Source organism: Pinus tabuliformis, chromosome 1_1 (assembly GCF_031772625.1).
Source record: "Pinus tabuliformis cultivar Carrire ecotype Pingquan chromosome 1_1, CPIR1, whole genome shotgun sequence".
Lineage (NCBI taxonomy): Eukaryota > Viridiplantae > Streptophyta > Pinopsida > Pinales > Pinaceae > Pinus > Pinus tabuliformis.
Genome location: NC_142297.1, coordinates 673,478,039 through 673,498,537, shown reverse-complemented (window position 1 = coordinate 673,498,537; position 20,499 = coordinate 673,478,039). Strand labels below are relative to the sequence as shown.

The 20,499-nt window shown below is 37.2% G+C and overlaps 1 protein-coding gene across 1 annotated transcript in view; it reads left to right on the top strand.

Annotated features, from left to right (window-relative positions):
- Positions 1 to 20,499, top strand: part of LOC149215205 (inositol hexakisphosphate and diphosphoinositol-pentakisphosphate kinase VIP2-like) — a 556,818-nt gene that overhangs the window by 433,401 nt on the left and 102,918 nt on the right. The window contains exon 21 of the mRNA XM_089392550.1: positions 5,243 to 5,368. Within this exon, the coding sequence (XP_089248676.1) occupies positions 5,243 to 5,368 (126 nt within the window). The remainder of the gene's footprint in view (positions 1 to 5,242; positions 5,369 to 20,499) is intronic.

Here is a 20,499-nt window from a genome sequence, read left to right as displayed (position 1 = left end):
AAGGATACTTGTGAAGCTTGTATTATTGAAGAAAAATTGATTATAATATATTGTTGGGAAGACTCATTCTTCAGGGAGTTGCCCTTCCCTTTATACTGTGCAATTGTTGTTCTCTTTTATAATTGCTGATGATAATGAATGAGTATGGGTGTTCATTAGTATAAAGGTTATGCTTAATAATACTTGGTTGCGAAACACAAACTAAGTAAGAGAAAGTGAATTAGGCGTAGTCCATGAACATTAGTATTGGTGAAAAGAAAGTGTTCGGTGGTGCCGCACCTCGCCAAGAGCGGTTGGAAGACTACCGCAGGCCTGGGGGCGTGACACGAGGGGTCGAGAGGCCGAAGGCCAAGGGGTTGAGGGGTCGAAGGGCCGAGGTGGGCTGGGCTGGGCCGAGGTGAACCTCAGTCAAAGTATGGGTTAAAGAAATGGAAAATATTAAAAAAGATAAGCCTAGGGCGGGGTTGAAGGGGTCGAAGGTCGAGGCCGGGGTCGAAGGTCGAGGCCAGGGCCGAAGGGGTTGAGGGGAAAAGTATGGGCCGAGGTGGGCTGAGGGGTTGGGCAGTTATTAAAAAAGAAGGTTAAAGGGGCCCCATCGGTGGGTGGTTGGAAGGTGGGGTGAAGGGGGACCCATTTCAAGAGACTCCTCAAGGTTGTGGAAGGTCAAGGAGGGTCCCCATCAAGGCTTAAGGAGGGGCCCCATCAAGGCTCAAGGAGGGGCCCCATCTTACTTAATGATGCATTTTGGCCAAATACATGCTATGTGGGTGCCATTCTGGGGCCCGACAAAGGGCCCCAGAATGGCACCAAAAGATGAGAACATCCAGCAATTGACAAACAAACTTGTTTTTGGAGTATTCTACCAAAAGGTGATCCCTCTCATCTTTTGTGATCTCCATGAGTGAACATGTTGTTGGTTTCCTGGAAAGTGCGTCGACCATAACGTTCTTGTTTCTTTTCATATACTCATTGTCAAAATCATATGCTTAGATCTTACTTACCCACTTTTGTTGTCATTAGAGGAATTTTGATGTAAAAAATAAGTCTCAAAACAAAAATGTACAACAAAATCCAACTTTAAAGATCCAATAGGATTCAATACGATGATGTCAACCATGGAGGACGATTCACCATTTTTGGAGTAAAAGGGTAGAAATATAAAAGATAAAATAAAATAAAAAAACTACCTTTTTTCAACTTATCTCGCTATGATTTTACTCAAATTTCAAGTGGGAGCTTTCATTGGATGCATAATCTAATTTTGCATCTAAGGAATACCTATGTTGCATACTTTCGATGGACCGTGCTACAAAAAAATGTGAAACACAGGAAAAATGTGATTGCAACATTTTTCGTGTAGTAGGGTCCATCGAAATATGGAACATGGGCACTCCTTTGATGCAAAATTAAATTATTTCTCCAACAAGTGCTCCTGCTCAAGATTTGAGTAAAATCTTAGGGAGATAAGTTGACATAGGAGTTGAAAAAAGTAGTTGTTGTTGTTGTTGTTGTTTTTTTTTCCCCCCTCCAAAACTTGATGAGGTAAACTAATCTTATTTTATTATTTCCACTATTATTTTATAATATTCTTTAGGAGGACCATTTTAGACCTCAAAATTTATCTAATGCTTTCATTTAGACATTTTTGCTCCAAGAAGTGATGTAAACTGTTGTGATATGTTTTGACCACGAACTTGCCTCCTACCAAGTACTTGAATTTTTCCAAAGCATGCTTAATGGCAAGCATCTATTTTTCGTATATGGAGTAGAGTCTCTCTAGATGCTTGAGTTTTCGACTCTTGAACGCAATTGGATGTCCATTTTGCATCAACACAACTCCTATCCCTTCACTTGAAGCATTGCACTTCGACATAAAGGGTTGGCTGAAGTCGGTAAGTGCAATTACCGGGCATGAGTTCATCACTTCCTTGAGTTTGTTAAATGCTTTATTCGAATCTCTATCCAACTAAATGCCCCTTTCTTTGTCAAATCTATCAGTGGTGCGCTTAACTAAGAGAACCCTTGGACAAATTGTCTGTAATCGTTACAAATCCCAGATAATCCTCGTAACTCTGTTAGGTTTCTGGGTCTGAGCCATTCTAGTATTGTCTGAGTCTTTTAGTGATGCACCTACACTCCTTACACATTGATTATATATCCCAAATAAAGAATCTCTGTCATCCCAAACTTACACTTTATGTAATAAGTGGATTATAAATCCCTCATTTATCCCCTTTTGCTAAGGATGGTCTATTCATTTTCACACACAACTTATATTCCACATATAATAGTAAATGGTCAACTTGTATCCACCATATCTTCTACTTTTGAAAAATCATTAGCATCTATCTAAATGAATGTAATGTTGGCCAATCTTTAATTCCATTAATATAATGCATAAAATTTTGAAGTCCCTAATCTTACAAATCCTTATTCAAAATTTTTGAAACCTAATTATGTGTATTTTTTTTTTTTTTTGATTGTGACATGATTGTTAACCATCCTTGGCTCATACTTATCCATTAGTCGTTCCTGAAAAATTATGGTTTAGCAGTAACTTCTTCCATACTAGAATTTTTTTACTTGTTATAAGATCCATATCCACTCAACTTACTATACAATATAAGCATGCCATTACATGCAAAGAAACTTGTCTTGATTATGCTTGTTTCTAGTTTATATATGTGATGACTTGATTGTTAACCAGTAAAAGATGGATGGCTAAAACAATGTGTAAAGGTTGCCCTCTATCCTCTATTATTTTTGGTTTATATATTGATAAATTAGAAGAGTGGCTAAATCTGCAAGGTGGAGATGGTATTCGGTGGGGGAGTTTGTGATAAAGCTTATTTTATATGTTGATGATCTTGTATTGATTTCTAAATTGACCCATGGATTGCAGATGCACCTATATGCCCTTGAGCATTTTTGTAGAGCAGTGGGGACGCAAGTCAATACTAGCAAGACCAAATTAATGATTTTCTCTAATAAAAGGAAGCAAAACCATTATACGTTCTTCAACGTTCTTGAAGAAGTAAATGGGTACAAGTACCTAGAGATATATTTCAACAACAAACTTAATTAGGAGGATCGCAGAAAGAAGAGAATTTTAGGAGGGTGGAAAGCATTATATGCTCTTGAAAACAGAGATGTAGAGGGACAAAGTTATGGCATTGGAAAACGATTAAAGGGCTTTTTGGACTCCTAGTTTGTCTAGTGATGCTATATGAGCGTGAATTGTGGGCTAGTAGCACCCTCGTCTCAAAATGGAAACAAATTGAGAAAATCCAAAAATGCTTGATCATGAGCAAGTTCAAAATAAAAAGTTCGGTACCTTATGAGGTAATGTTGAGTGAAACAGGAGAAACTCCCATCAAAGCAATTGCTATGGTGCGACTCATAAGATATCTATAGAGAATTGAGCAAATGGGAGTAGGTAGATGGCCTAATGTTGTCTTCAATGAAGGCATGAGTGAAAAAAAGAAAATGTGGATGAGACAAAACTACACATGGATGCAAAAATGGAATATCTACCTCAATGTCTGTCCCGCAAATAGCAAGGAGCTAAAGAATTTTGTTATAAAAAAGTTTTGTAAAAGAGTATCGGGAAAATGGTTGGGTAGAAAGAAGAAGTACTACATTGAGGAATTCAACCCTACGTGTAATCTCCAACAAAAGAGTACATTGATCTAGCATTTTCGTGGAGGGAAAAAGTTCTTATTGCTCAGTTAAGAACTAATTCGTATCAACTTTGGCGTAAAATAGGATGGTGGGAAATGCCTAAAGAAGCTTGGGAAGAACGAGTGTGTACATTTTGCACGTTTGAGGTAGTGGAATCGGAAAAAACATTTTATTTTGGAATGTGATGCATTCAAAGACATTAGAGAAAGTTATGGGAATATATTAGCATCGGCTTCTTGGCCTTGTCTTTTCAGCGTGGGGATTATTGGAAGGTTGGGCCAGCTCATTATCAATTTGAATAAGAAAAAGATTGAATTGCAAAATGTGAGAAGCAAGGCACTAATGGTCCCATAGATTATTTTTAGTCTCGTGAACGTTAAATTATCATTTCATTTATAACTAGACATTAGGCACGAAACAAAAAAGTACCCAAAGTACACGATAAACAACTTTAGTAATAAAGAAATACAAACAATTTCCCAAATGTATAATAAGTATGGTAGGAAATCTGAGGTCCCAAAATCTATCCGTAGAGAATGAGGTTTGAAAATGTTTACTAATATATTCTTGTAAGATATTAAACCTTTCTGTCAACCCTACTGGAAAATACTTTCAACACTGATGTTGTGTAAGACGCCATAGAATCACTTGCACAAACACACCACACAGGGCCACCTAACACATACGAGATTAACGAAATGAATAACCACACTAAACACAATAATAAGATAATGAAAATAGTAAAATACCACACAGGGCCACCCAACACATACGAGATTAACGAAATGAATAACCACACTAAACACAATAGTAAGATAATGAAAATACAGCCAAAGAGCACACGGGCATTCACCATGAAATGGGTACCAGATGGTTGTGTACATTTCTGTACCCGACAGCTCACGAACTTTCCACGATATTTTATCCCTCTAAGTCGCTAGATCATGACATGTGTGTTGTATTTGTAGTTAATGTGTAGGATTATGTTACATTGCCCTACATGTGTGAGATATTATCGAGGATCCTCCGTACATGAACGGGGTGATATAGACCAAGTGATTGAGTTTATTTTTAACAACTGCAAAATTACGCTAAGTTGATGGTTAGTCAATTTTTATAATTCTCGATTTTACTAGAATGTAGCCAATTTTCAGTCAAATCAAATGCTTAATGCTTTAGTAACGGTGAAAATGTCGTGTAACCGAGCTCATACCCACTTAGTTAAACCAAATTGCCTCTTCAAATTCTCAAAATTTAAATTGGAATCCACCTCCAATTATTGTCTTTATTCTTTAATCCATCTTTAAAAAGATTACAAGTGAATTCCATGATTAATTCTCCATCTGACATCAAGCTTCAAAATCTCTATGTAATAGAAGTTATTTGCAATGCATATTTGATAACAAATCAAGCTTCAAAATCTGTATGTAATAGAAGTTAATCTCTATGTAATAGAAGTTATTTGCAATGCATATTTGATAACAAATCAAGCTTCAAAATCTGTATGTAATAGAAGTTATTGGAATGCATATTTGATAACAAAATTATTAATATGTTGCAGGCCAGATTGTATGAGATAATAACTTCAGGAGGTAAAAAATCAAACGCCCCAGTTAATGAAGAATCTCCATGGATGGTTGATGCTGCTGGCTTGCCAAGTAATGCGCGTGAACTTCTTCCGAGGATGGTACTATATCGCTAAAACAACTCTCTCTTTTATTTACTGTTTTTGTCTAACTCCCGATTTACAATTTGTCCTTCATTTCATTTCATTAGTCACTAGGCACATCGATAAAATTTTGTATTCAGCCCCTACTTGTTACCGCGTTTCGGCTAACTAGTGTTAAATAATGGAACATCGTGTACTTTAATTGATAGGAAAGATGTCACTGTGAATATATATATATATATATATATAAATTTTTATTTATTTATTTTTAATTATTAATTTTTTCTTCATTTGTTTTGTTTTTTAAAATGAAAAGAAAGAAAGAAAGTTTTATTCATTTTATTAGTTAATACATGGAAAAATGTTTACATATCTAAAAATTTGATCTTTCTAGGCACTTGATAGATCCATACTTAAGATGGATCTACACTGTTATATATATATATATATGCGAAACTCTTTTAGAGTGAATGTAAAACCTGAGAAAAAATTTACACCTTCAGATATTTGATCCCTCATTACATTTGATATATTCATGATTACTATAAATTTACATTTACACGTTCCAAATATTTGAATATATATATATATATATATATATATATATATATATATATATATATATATATATAAAACTCAACCTTGCACATTTAAATATTTTATTTATAAGTTAATTTGATTTTTTTTCATTATTGTTATTAATGTTTTTTAAATGTTATTTATTAATTTATATTAATATTACAAGTCTCTTATATTACTTTTGTTAAGAAAAAAGTATTTTTTTTAACTCTCAATTACTTGTCATTTTGCATTGAAATATTTTAGTATGGTTAAACACACTCACACATAAACTTTGTCTATATATATGAAATTGATATTCAAATAAATTAGTTGATATAAGTTTATTTAAGTCTCATATTTACATATTTTTATACTTTTGTTTTTTAAGATATATATATATATATATGTGTGTGTGTGTGTGTGTTAAGTTGATATAAACTTACGTTTCTTCCTAGGATATCTAAATATTTTACTTATGGTTGAAAGGGAGAGTAAAATATTTTTCCCACATCATCTCTTTTATATTGGCTTGTAGAAATGAGATTATTAATATTTTATAATGTTCAAGGGAAAGTAAGTGCTCTTGCAAACTAAGACCGAATTTAACAATCAGAATAAGGTCTTCTACATACAAAATAAGAGTTATAACAAACTTGCCCAAATGGATACCGTCTCCCCCTTGCAAATTTAGCCACTCTTCAAGCTTGTTGATATATAAACCAAAAATGGTAGGAGGCAATGGGCAACCTTGCTTGACCTCGATATCACTTCTAAAAAGTTTAGAAATGTTTGCTGAAGTTCTAATTTTGACTTTCACCTCTTCTTACAGCCTATGCACAACTGCTCTCAAATGCCTAGGAACCCCAAGTTCCTCCATTTCGTGCTAAAGCTTATCCCTAGGAATTGTGTCAAAGAATTTTCTGAAATCAACAAAGCAACGAAAGGCTTCTTCCTTTTTCTCCCAAACATTTTCAATGATATGCCTTCAAGTTATACCATGATCAATTGTGGAATGTTTAGGTCTAAAACCTGCTTGCGCTTTAGCACATTTATCTCTTTCTTTTGCCCACTTGCTGATTTTATTTTCTAGCATGCTTCCAAATAACTTTGCAAACAAGGGTTTATCATTATGGTCTTATAGTTCGAGGGGTTATTGACATCACCACTCTTGAAAAGAGGTAATTCCGGACTAGTTGTCTAATATGTGGGGAACCCCCATTGTATGATGTTGTTGAAAATTTTTGTAATGTGAGGTGCGAGAATTTTTAAGCCCCACTTTAGATACTCTGCTAGGATTTCAGCTAAGTCTTTTGCTTTTTCAACACCCAACTTCTTGATACCCATCTCTACCTCTTGCACCGTGAAGAGTTTAGTATCGGTGTTGACCAAGGGAGGAGGGTCAACCTTGGGATCCTTCTTATAAAGTTGTCTTGCATGGTCAAACCCTTTAGAAGCTTTAATACTATTTTTAGTTTGCATCTTTCTCGGTTGGAGCTCTTTCTGAAATAATTTGGGGTTATTTTTCCCAAGGAAGATTAGTTCTTCCTTCCTTGAAACCATGAAATCAACCTTTCTCTTTCTTAATATCTGCTTGTAAGCTTTGAGCTTTATGTTATCCTTGTTTGACTCTTTCCACATTCTCTTTTCCTTTTTGCATTCCTTGTCAAACCAAGCATTAACCGGAAAGCAATTTGTTTCAGACTTCTTAATGTTTTCTCTTTTGTTCTTTACAAGCATGCCTTGAATTAAATGTGTTAATTTGTGGCTATGAAGGCGGTGGATTGGAATTTTTTCCTTCTCAAAGAGAAACTTAAATAAATTGGACTGTGGTATGATTTTAAGTCCCAAGATGGTCTGCAATCAAAACTTCCTCCATTTTCTCACACAAACTATGTGATCAAACTACATAATCTACTACACTTGCTCCATTGTAAGTAGTGCAACTTGCAAGTGAAATTACCATACTTTGCCCATCTAGTCAAACCATTACAAATGACTAAATCAAAAGCCACAGATAGAGTAAACAATTGTTCACCAAAGATAATGCAACCCTTGTCCTCTGAAATTCTTTCCCATTGATGATTACGCTGTTCTGTAAGCCAGATAGGGTTGCAATCTTCTTTACAACAAAGAATGCTAGCTTGCTCACTTGTAGTCCTAGCATTGAAATCACCCACTATCAGGACTTCACCTAGCTGAGAATATGTGATGTCAATATGACATTGTTGAAGATGGCAAATATTCTTGTGATACATGCCTTAAACCCTTTCATGATGTTGCCCTAACTACATGACAAAACCCTAAGTACATTTATGCCCTAGATTGGTGATGCATGATCTAAATGCCCATAATACTCTAGAATCCGCCTTAGCCCTAACACATTGATGCAAGTACTAATACTTATGATGCCCTTAAGATACATGAATGGAAGCCTATGTATGGAACCCTAAGCCTAATGAAGAAGTCCTTACCCTAATGTCCATGAAAAGCCTTAGATCATTGATGATGAAGCATTAAATGAAGATGCCCATGAAGACATATTGAAAAGGCACCCTAGTCTTGTTGATGCCTATTGACCACTACTGGTCAACTACCCATGCAGTCCACCTCCTTTCTGTTGGCAGAGAAGGGTAGCTCCTGAGCGACATATCCGTACCAGCCTACAGTCATCGACAGCTTGATCATTTTTGTTGTAAACCCAGTCTGCATGTTTGAATTGTAAATAATCTAAGCAGATCAGAGTCATGTATGTAAAGTTGCCTAGGTGGACCTAACTTTCTAATGATGATCTGCGTCCCGGGAGGTTTTTAGTCTCACCGATCCATGGATCGGCAGAGTTTTCCTTCAAACCCGACCCCAAAGCCGGGATGCATTTTGTTATTAGGACTTTAGGAGAATCCTAGCGTGTTAATCTGCTAGATTATAGTTGTGTCGCAGAACTGGGTGGTTTATGAGGGTCTATGTTAAAGTGGGTTCGTCCCCTTAAGATGTAAATTGTAAAAGTCATGATGTAATGTGTCTTGAGGGTTGAGAAATGTTTAAATCCCCTCATGAGTCCTAGGTCCTAGGTCCTAGGGGATGTTTCCAACGGTTTGGTTCAAATGATCCATTTAGAAAATAAATAAAATATTAAGATAAAATTAAAAAAAATAATAATAATAATAAAAAAAAATAATAATAATAATAATAAAAAATTCATAAAACAAAGCAAAAACCCTAAATAATAAAATAATAATATTTTTGTGAACACATGCAAAATATCATTTTTTAAATAAAATCGACGGATGAGATCAAGAGATGTCTTGATTTTCATCAACGGTCGAGATCAGTTCTACATGGATCACCCAAAACTAGCCGTTGGGATCATTTCCTTCTTATAGGGTCTTAGGGGGTCATTTTTGAGGTTTATCTGATCTGTGAGTCGGTACTGAAAGCTCTCTTGTAATCTGATTTCTGATTAATAAAGAAGACTTTGGGGTTCAAACTGGCCGGTGTTACTCTCTGGAATTGCTGTGAGATTATTGCTTTTCTGCATGTTTTAGTTTTCAGCAGTTAAAATAGCTGGTTTTTCAGAGCATTGTGAGTACAGGTATCTTGCTCACGTGCTAGGGTTTGAATGTTGTAGGGTTTCTGAAATAATGGCAGGTATCTCCATTATTTCTTGAAATCTAGCAGCATTTCTTGCCCTCTTTGCTGATGTCTGCTTGAGGTGTGCAGGAAAATTTTAGCTGAAGGCTATTTGTGGGCGTTTGGGGAAGTTCTGGGCTGAACCAGCCGACTCCCACAGGCTTTTCTTTGCAGAGCCTAGCTGGTTTTGGCCCTGGGTTAATCATTAAGAGTTTTATTTCCTGTTTTACATGAGAGATTTTCTTTCTGCTTACAGCAAAGTTCAAAGTTTCTAAAATTCGAAAAAATATTACTGCAATTATTGTTAAATTTGGCTGTGCTAGAGCTATAAATTTCTGTAACTTTTGGTAAATTTTGAAGGGTTTCACTTTGAAGTTTTGCATATTATCTGTCGGGTTTTGGTTTTTCCTTTTTTCCCTCTTGCAGAGACAAGGCCTTTTTTTCAGATCAGCAGATTCTAGTGGCAAAAGACCAGCTTAAAACGTGTTGCTGTCAAGGATATCTGGGAACTTGCGTGTCTGTGGTATAAATCAATTCATCAAGTGTTTGCAGTGCATATAATCTCCAATAGCCAGGTACGCTTTCACTTTCCCTAACGCTTGAAAATCCAGCTCATGTCTTTAGCTTGAATGTCAGCGTTAAACATTTCTCAGCTCGTCGTTTTTCTTCTGACCTGAAGCCCTGCATTTAAAATTGATAGAAACGTGTATTCGCAGGGTATATTGAAAGTAGGGTAAAGCTAAACGCTGCATATTTGTTTTAATAGCTCAGTCTTGTCGACTTCTGGTAGTCATTTTGTAGTTACGTTATAGTGCTGGATCTGCCTCAGAAGCGACCTTTTTCTGAAGGGATTCAAAGCTGCTCAAGCCATACCAAATCTTTGCATGCGGCTGCCTCTCTCATACCCCTCTGAGATTTTCCACACTGCTTTCCACACACAGTCGTCTTTCTGCGCCCTTGTTTGCATCAATCTGCACTTCAAGAAATTCAAGTTTTCTTTTCCTTGGAACTGTTGTCATTTTCTCTTGCTTATTGTGCCTGCAAGCGTTAAACATAAGCCCAGAACCCAAAAGTCATGTGAAAGCAAAGTCGTTCCTTGCATTTCCGTCTCCCCACGCGTTATTTTCTTAGAAATCTCAGCGTTCTAACCCTCATCTCTTTCTCGCTTTCATCTCTGCGTGCTGAGTCTTACTGCCTTTGGTAAGCATCGTGATTACTGTGCTGCGTCGTCTTTTGTCTTGTGGATTAATCTGCGGTTTTCCTCTTGAGACTTTTTTTTATTTAAGTTCCAGTGCCCAGGTCGAAATTCATTCTGTCATTGTGATTTTCGTTTACTGGTTTATGCCTGAGCCATCACGCGGAACCCTCGTTCCTTTACTGCTTACGATTTCTGTCTGGCTGCCACTCATTATCCGTTTGCTCCTGCACGTTGAGACTGTAGCCGCGTCGTTGTGGGTTTGGCCTGCTGCCGTTTTCCATTCAAAAATTTGTCTTTCCAATTGCTGAAAAATTCCCAGCCGCAGTTTTAGCCTCTTGTTGCTGTATCGTTTTACTGCTACCCACACTCACGCTGGCAGCAACAGTGCGTACGTCGCATCCCTGAGGTCGTGGTGATAACTGGTATCATATCCATCGAACCCGTGCCTCTGTCGACTGTGTTTTTCCGACCCCTGCGCCTGAATACGCCATCACCTCATCCTTGTTTGCCGTCGAGTTGCCCTCAGCAAATGCGTTTCACGTTTTTTTTTTTTTGTTGTCCATAGTGCTTCACGCTTAGGGTTTTAGTTATGTTTTGGTTCCCATTTAATTAGGTTTCAAATAGATTTAGTTTTAAGTTTTTCATAGTTTTGTTTTAGATTTTAATTAGTCTTTAGAATTAGGATTTTAATTAGATTTTAATTTTATTTCCAAGTAGTTTTCATAAAAAAATCAACAAAAAAAAAAAAATGAAAATGTTAGCATTTTGATTTCTATTAGTTTAGTTTTAAGCATTTAGTCTTTAGATTTTATGTTTATAGCTTCAGATTTTAATTATTTTAGATTTTGTTTTAGACTTTAATATTTAGCTTTAATTAGATTTTAGTTTGTTTTATTTTTGATTTAAAAAAAAAAAAATTTCAAAAAAGATTCAAAAAAATTAAAAATTTGTGGAAAATTTATTCTGCCAGTTTCAGCCTTTTTTATGCATGCTGTATCTTTCACGCTGAGATTTGAGCACGAAATTGATATCTGGTTTCTCTGTTGTTTGAAGCAATTTATTTCTTTTAGTTTGCTGGATATCGTTGTTTGAAGAGCGTTGTGGTTTTACTGAATATTTAAAGCATTGCTCTCTTTATCTGATGATTGCTGGCCGTGGTTCATGTTCTTCGATCATCTAGCTAGTAATCATTTAGATCTTTTAAGGCACTGGTCTGCTCAATTCGTCAAGTCAGTTAGTGCATCTCGTCTCCTGGCCCAACTGTCTGGCAATTGGCCTTCATCTTTCCTCAGGGTCTACCCCCCTTAGCCGTGGGAGACAGGCTTAAACGGAGAGACCGGGGATCAGAGTGACAGCCCCCGGTCTGAGCGTTGTCGTGTCAATCCGCGCGACAACAATGCCCATGATACCTTTAAAGAAGCCCTAATCCTAATCAGCTTGATGGCCTAATTCTATAAAAAAGGAGCCCTAAACATTGAATGCCTAAAACTAAAATCCTAATGGCTGCCATAAACAAAATGATAATGACAGTCTCACAAAAATAATTTTATTGGTGATAAAATGACCCTATTTAAGGATGGTATTGGCATATGAGTGTAGAGGATTTTTTCCTCTTTCTAACGAGCTATTACATGCCCCAAACTCCCTATTGTTGAAGAGAAAATGAATTTTTAAGTTGAAAAATAATAATTTTTAATGCAAGTTGACATGAGCCAACTCATGCAAGTCGGCCTTACCTCCAAGAGACGTGTCCTTTCAGGATGAGTCAAAACCAATGTTTTAAAACTCCAACTCCGACTTCGACTCGACCGAGGGTTGACTCCGATTCCGACTCGGTATCGACTTGGCCGGTTCGATTTCATTAACTCGGTCGTTGTAAAAAATACATTAAATATCTATTTTTTATAAAAAAACATAATTTTAAAGATTTTCATTCATGTTTCCAAACACAAATCTTTAGAATATAGATAGAAGACAACATATGATCAAAGTAGGCTCATGAATATATCTATTATATCAAAATGGCACCCAGTGCACTGTCCAATACATACATGATGATGATAGAGAGATCAAAACAAAAACACATAACCAAGGAGGCTAGAAATGGCCTCTACAACAAAAGTAAACTGTGACCAGGGTCCAGTACTACTGGCTACTGCTAGAGGAGCCAACATCATCTCACTCAACCTCTGAATTAGAGTGAGACAGGTAAGCCCATGGCTCCTCCTCATCATCATCTTCAACTGCAACTGTAGAAGTGGTAGCACTAGCAGGCTGCTGCAGCAGGCTTTTGGCTGCTGAGATAGACGAGATATGCGCTTCTGTCATGGCTGAGCAGAGGAAGCGCTTGCAACTGGAGGACTTGGAGCTGGCCCTAAGGCTGGTGCAAGGATCTGCATTCAACTGAACATTATGTTCAAGTGATGCCATCGTCTGTAAATCATAATCAAGATCCTCATCAAAATCAAACTCTACTGGATGACTCTCCACTACCTAATCTGATGTTGGATCAATATCTTCCAACACAATGGGATTTGAATCAGGTATTTTGTTTAGCAATTGGTTGCGTTTGAGCCGGAGGTTGTATTAGACATAAACTAGATCATTTAACCGTTTTTTATCCAAACAATTTCTCTTCTTTGTGTGAATCCTCTCAAAGACAGACCAGTTGCGCTCACACCCAGTAGCACTACAAGTTTGACTCAAAATACGAGTTGCAAACTTTTGTGATTGAGGAAAATGGCTACCAAAAGCCTCCCACCATTGTGCTGCATAAAACATAGGAGTGTAATGAGTTAGCTCAACAAAATTACAAATTATATCCAACTTTCAAATTATAAACGATTTAACAAAATAAGTATTAAGAATTTGAAAATTGAAATCTTTGTTTACCTGACTCATCTTCTTCCCTTGCAATCTTTGCTAGGTTATTCCCAAAAGTTCCTGTGACTTTGTCGAAGGTTGTGACCTGTCGGTGTATCTCCAGCTGATCACACTCCAATGGGATCATGCGATCAATGCAGTCAATCAATCCATCTCTAACCTCCCCACTCAAAGCTCTTGCTGCCAGATCTTTATAATGATACCATGGGTTCAAAAAATACCTAGCTGCATGTATAGGGCGATGGAGTTGATTGTTCCATCTTTCATCAATGATTGCCCAAATGGGCCCATACTTAGCCACTTTATTTGCTCCTTTGCTTGATCCATAGCCTCATCAATGAAGTCCATAGCCAATTTTTCCCCATCCACCAACCACAACACCTTAACCAGTGGCTCAACAACCTTCACAATCTCTACCGCCTTTCTCCAAAATATTTCTTCATTAACTTTCTTTTTCAATTTTGTCTTCCTATATGTGAGACCATTAGATTTGATTCCATTCATCACTGGAAAATATCTTTTGCAAGTTTCTATGTTGTGAAAGCATAGATTGCAATGTCAAAAAATGAGTAGCAAATCTAGTAATGGCAGGCCTAATAATATCCCTGCCCCCTGTGTGTCTCCGTATAAGGCTCAAAATCCATGAATGATTGTAGATAATTTTGTTATGCTTTTGGCATGATCTACAATGTTTTTGACCCAATATAATTTCCCAATATCCTCAAGCATGAGGTCTATGCAATGTGCAACACATGGGGTCCAAAATATGGTTGTGTTTTTCCTCTAACAATTTACCGACAAGAACACAGTTAGAGGCATTATTTGTGATGACTTGAACAACATTAGCCACCCCCACCTCCTCAACAACCTCATCCAATAGCTGAAACAACAATTGTCCATCTTTCACCCTATCAGATGCATCAACTGATTTTAGAAACATGGTTCCCTGTGGGTAGAAGATAAGAAAGTTTATGATGGTACAGTTCCTTTGATCAGTCCATCCATCTAACATGATGGTACATCCTGTTCTTGCCCATGAGTCCTTGAAATATTTCAAATACTCATTAATGGAGGCAATTTCTTTCTGCAAACGATACCCCCTTATCTCATGCATAGTAGGGCTTTTGAAGCCTTTTCTAGTAGCATGTATGGCATCAAACATAGGCTCATAATATGGTGAACGAGAAGCATTGAAGGGGATATCAGCATCAGACCACCATCTACATATGCAATCACAAGAAGCCTCCCTCAATTCTTTCTTCCAATGGTCATTTAAAGTGGGCTGCAAAGTTCTACTAGCTTTAGGACCATGTGCATCTGATGGAGAGGAGGGTGTGACAGTGAAATAACTTTTGATATTCATATCATCCTTCTTTTTCATATTACCCTTACCCTTTTCTTGAATAGACTCCAAAGAGGAACATATCGGAAAGGGTTGGATGCATCAGTACAAGGGATAGAAGAAGAACCCTCAAAATCAAAATGGGGGTTGCTAGCCATCATTTTTTGTATACTCCTCTTCCTCCCAATTTCAGCCTCTAATTCTTTTTGCCTAGCCTTTTCTTCTTTAAACTTCTCAAAGTTATTTAACAAATCCTTCCTAATCTCCCCAATTTCCAGTGATTCACATGGAGTAATTTGGCCTCTAATCCCTGCTAAGTGTTGTTTCAACCTATTAATGCCCCCAAAACCTTCCTTAATTTTTCTATGACAAAATTTGCAATGCATTTGACTATCAACCATTTCAACATATGCCCAAGCAACATCTTTCACTCTAGGTGCCATTTTTTCACTTGGAAATCAAAGGAAAAAGATCTGAAAATGAAAACAAAAAAAATAGCATTGCTTCAATGTTCATTTCTTTCACAAAAAACACTCTTTTCAATTTCCAGATTTGCACAAAAAAATAAATAAGCAAAAGAAGGTTTTTAGAAGTGAAAAAGAATACCTCTAGGCACAAATTGCTTCCTCAAAGTTGCTCCAACAAACCAACTCCTCAATGCTGCTCCAATGGCTGCCCAAGAAGCTCCTCACTCCTACTATAATGTTTGCCCAAGACTCCTCACTGCTGCTCCAAAAACAAATTCCACAACTCCTCACAAGCTCTCACTCAAATTCTCACTCAAATGCAATGAGATGGCTATGAGGAAATGAGAGGGGTTGGGTGGGTTTTGTAGGGTTTGGGAGAGGGACGTGCACCCCAAAGAACGCAAAGGCACATTAGAGTGGGATTTGGGGTCCCAAAAAACCAATTTTTATAAAAAAAGTCGCTGAAATCCGTTCACTAGCCGCTCTTACTGAGTTGGTCGAGTCAGTATCCAACTCAGCCGACTCGGTAAAAACCTATCCGGCCGTCTGATTCATTGCCTGTTTCTACCTGGCCACCCTTTGACTCGGATTGACTCGACCGTTTCGGAGTCGATTCGACCGGGTCTTAAAACACTGGTCAAAACCAGTATTAATATAGGTTCGTACTCCTCATTCATCCCCCTATCCATTGCTTCGAACTGCTGAAGTGCCTCTCGCTTTGACTCTTATACACCAGCTGCTCATATATGTGCCTGTCTCACCCACTGATTCTGCGTTGCCCCCGGATGAGGGGAGCACAACCGCCGACCTTTCGATCGACCAACTCACCAAATTATGATTGAAGGGTGGAATCCTTAAATAGTCATTGTCTTCTGGTGGGTGGGTTGTAAACAAGGTAAGGTATTATAGATGGCGAATACCTTTTTTCACTGTATTTGCATGGTCCTCATTGTTATAATCACAGTAGTTATTCCTCAAAGATTTCAGAACCCATTATTTCATTAAGGAACTGGACCGCCCATCAAAAAATTTCGGCAAGGATCACAGAAATTCAGAGATTGAGCACAAAATTAAGGAGGCCGAGAAGGACTTTGGCATCATGTTTTGGGCTAAATATTTGTGATTGGGTTTCCTCAGGCTGGTGGACAACTCGGACAAGGACAATCATCTTGAACCCTGGAGTATACACCTGTGTTTGTAGCATTGGATTGGGCTTATTTGCTGGAGGACAAAACTCAGATCTTTGTTACAGATTGCAGTCACACTGAAGAACTTCAGACCATTTGTCACTTTGTAGCAAGTGAGATACCTACAGAACTACACTAAGCTCGGAACTATGATCTTCTCCAGCATTGAAGGATTTCATTAGGACGTTGACAAGTAGTTAAAGGCCACCTATGGGAGCTTGGTTAAGGATTTATGAATAGTGGACTATCCAAACAACTGTCACCTATTCTTTGACCTGTGGAGACCTGTACCTATTTGTTATAGTCATTTGAAGAGGCTTAGTCTTAAGCGTGGATTAGGCATTTTTTGGAGCAAAGCATTGGATAGAGAAGTAATTGGAGCAAGCATTGGACAATGAAGCAATTAAAGCAAGCAGTGAAGAAATAGAAGCTCTTGGATTGTGGAATTTGGAGCCTTGAACATTCAAGCATTTGTAATATTGGACAACTTCTTATAAAACTTTAGTTCTTTTGAGAAGCGCAGACTACAAAACAGTGACCCTTTTAGATAGGTGTGTAAACAGTCTTTTAGAAAGCTGCCTTGTTTTGGAAGGTGTTTTTCACTCTTGAAGGTTGCATCTTATAGATCTATTGAAGCATATTTTTGGACAATCAAGAAGACCTTTTAGTAGCACCTTTGAGGATAGCCTTGGATATATGTTGATGAAGCCTTGAAGAAGAGTTTGCAGTAGTCCTTGTATTTGAATTTGTTTGGAAGACCTTGTGCAAAACTTGAGCAATTGATTGAAGACACCTTGAGACATCACCAAGCATTGTTTGAAGTCTTGGAGACACCCTTGGAGCAATGATGCTTTGTTGAAGCTCTCATGGAGTAACCTTGGAGTTTTTGTTTAGGTGACATGAAGAGCAGTGGTGATACCTTCTAGGAAGATAAGGTTGTCATTAATGAAGTGATTTAGAGAAGGCAGTGTTGGCGAAGATATTGTCAGGGCTTGTTATAGAAGATATTGGGAGTCGTAAAGAATCAACAAACTTATCTTGACAAATTGAAGTTAAGGGTTGGAGCCCTATAGGTTGGAGCCTCATAGGGACAAGGTTGGTGTCTTGGAAGATAGGGTTGGAGCCCTAGAGGATAGGAGTCCTTAAGAGCCCAGGTTGGAGCCTGTACCAGAGAACACTGACACTGGCCTACGTAGAGCTGACGTAGAGGCAGTGCAATCAGTGAGGGGAAGTCGAGTTTCTGCTGAGGGAATTCAAAGTTCAGTTGCCAGAAGCTAGGGTGTGAGACTAGAGGCAGGAAAGTCGATTTCTTTGCCAACAGAAGATCTAGAGCAGAGAGGCAACGTAATACCCAGGAGGGGTGATGCAAAAATTGCCCAAGGTGACACAGTTTGACGCAGAGGCCATCAAAAGGTGACACAGAGCCTCCTAGAGCTGAGGATTAGTCACTGATTCTCCAGTGATAGAGTGAGACCATTTCACCAGTTTTTCATCCAATATTTTCTCTGTAAAGGATTGCTAGTTGAGCATCCTAGATTTGTATTCAGAATTTTCTCCTGCATAATAATAAACCTTGAGAGCTGCTGCACTGATTTTTCCACATTGGGTTTTTCGGGGACTATTTTGTCCAAAAATAACCGTGTCCTATGTATCTTGTTCTTTGCCCAATTTCCTTGTTTCATGTAATCAAATTTAAGTAGTGTAGGCTGCAAAAGTAATTTGCTTCAGTATTCAAAAGAATAACTTGGTGAATGTAATTAAAATCAAGTAGGTGAAGTAAATTCAGACTTGTGCAATAGGGGTTCCTTGAGGATTAGGAATTTTTACAAAATACAGGTTGGAGCTTGGTGGATTGAAGATTGGTGTCTTCATTTAGGGTTGGAGCCCTACATTATATTGTACTTGATTTATTGTAAAGAAGAGGATTGAAGTCCTTGTTATTCTTGATTAATAAAAAATATTTATTCTTATTTTTCATTTTGTGTTCTAATTATAAGTGATCTAACTGGTAAAAATAACAATTGAAAAGAAATATTGATTCACTCCCTCTCAGTATTTCCAACAACAATATCTGCTTTTAAGATTGCAAAGGGATCTTTGTGATCAAGCCCTCTACTTTTGTAAGTTTTTGAATAACTGAATGATGAACGAATATAAAAACGAATACATGTCTTGCCAATTGCCCTATGGGTTGACCACACATTATTCATAAATACTACGCTAGCCTATTTAGCCTAGGCGAAGTAATGATTGTTTAGGTTATATAAGCAAAAGGGGAGAGTTTGTTGCAAATTAACAACCTTGCGTTGCTAGAAGACGTTTTAGCTGGTGAATTTTTTCACTGGATTTAGGGTCGTTGGACAATTGCTTGATCATGCCCCTCTTTTTCCCAAATTCTTGTTTAGGATGTGCATAATCTTCTATGTTTGTTTGAAATGGTTTCTTATATTGGGATCCTCAATGTTGGCTTTTGTGTTGTACTCTTTCATAGTAGTTTGGCTTGACATTATTTTGGAGTTCATCTTCCTTTGTTGTGAGGAGCATGTGAGGAGCATGTTCCAATGATTGGTGGTCCATCGTACCGTTCTTGAATCTTCAAAATTTCTTTTGCATATTGGCATAGTCATGGAATAACATTATGGATTTTGTGCCTAAGATTATGTCCATTTGTGGCTTCTGCAATTGGAACTTCAAATATCACGTCATGATTGTCATAGTTGCAGTGATTGCAGTGCAATTGGAACTTCAAATATCACGTCATGATTGTCATAGTTGCAGTGATTGCAGTGATATTTTCGGTACTTTCAATATTTGCAATTGGTAAAATCCTAGGTATGTCAACAGATCTTTTGGGGGCTTCTTAGTTCATGTCATGATTGTCATAGTTGCAGTGATAGTTTTGGTATGCTCTCTTCTTAATCTTGTTCTCATAAATCAGTGTTGAAAACCTCTATTTCTTTATTATTCTCGATTTTATAATGGTTGGGAAGAGTTACGTTCATTGCAATGCTATGGTGCAATGCATTTATTTGTTCTCTTTGTTGCGTTGAATAACACCTTTTGGTTGCTAACCAGGTTTTTCTCTATTAGTTTGGCCTTGGCATGGGTTTTACTGATGAAAGATATGTTTCATAGCTTTATCTCATTTCTTATATTTGCCTTCAAACCTGCAATATAAATATTAGTACGTTGTCTTTCATGTTTGTCGCAAAAAATTGTGTTACCAAAATCTCATCTTCTCATGTGTGTTCTTCAATGAATTTACTTGTTCAAAGTGAGTGATCTTGATAAAAAATAAAAAATTATCTTGCTCCACATGGAAGAAATACATTTCCTGCACAGATCTTCGTCTGTGATGGTACAAAACAATAGTATTGGTTGACGAGGTATAAAAATCACTCTCAATATAGAAAACAAATAGGCGGATTAGTTCGGATAAGAATGAAATTAGAAATATTGCTTAGATATACCATTTTTCTCCAGAAAACACTTGGAATATCTTGGCAGAAGTCACTTTAGTAGCATCGGGGAAAATAATTAATTTGATTAATTACATTCTAAAAATCGGTGCTATTTCCCATGGAACACATCTTACAAAATCTGAAAATATATATAAAAAACAAATAGATGGCTTCGTTCGGATATAAAGAATGAAATAAGAAAGATTGATGAGACTATCTCCTGGATATATGAATTTTCTCGAGAAAACAGATGCAATATTTTAGTAAAGTCACTTTAGCACCGTTGGCGAAAAATATATATGGTTAATCACATTTTAAATATATTGTTGTATTTCCAATGGATCACGCTTTACTTGTATAAGTTAAAAAAAATTCCAAATTGCGTGTCCTGGAATACAGAATGCCGGAAATATTGGTTAAGCC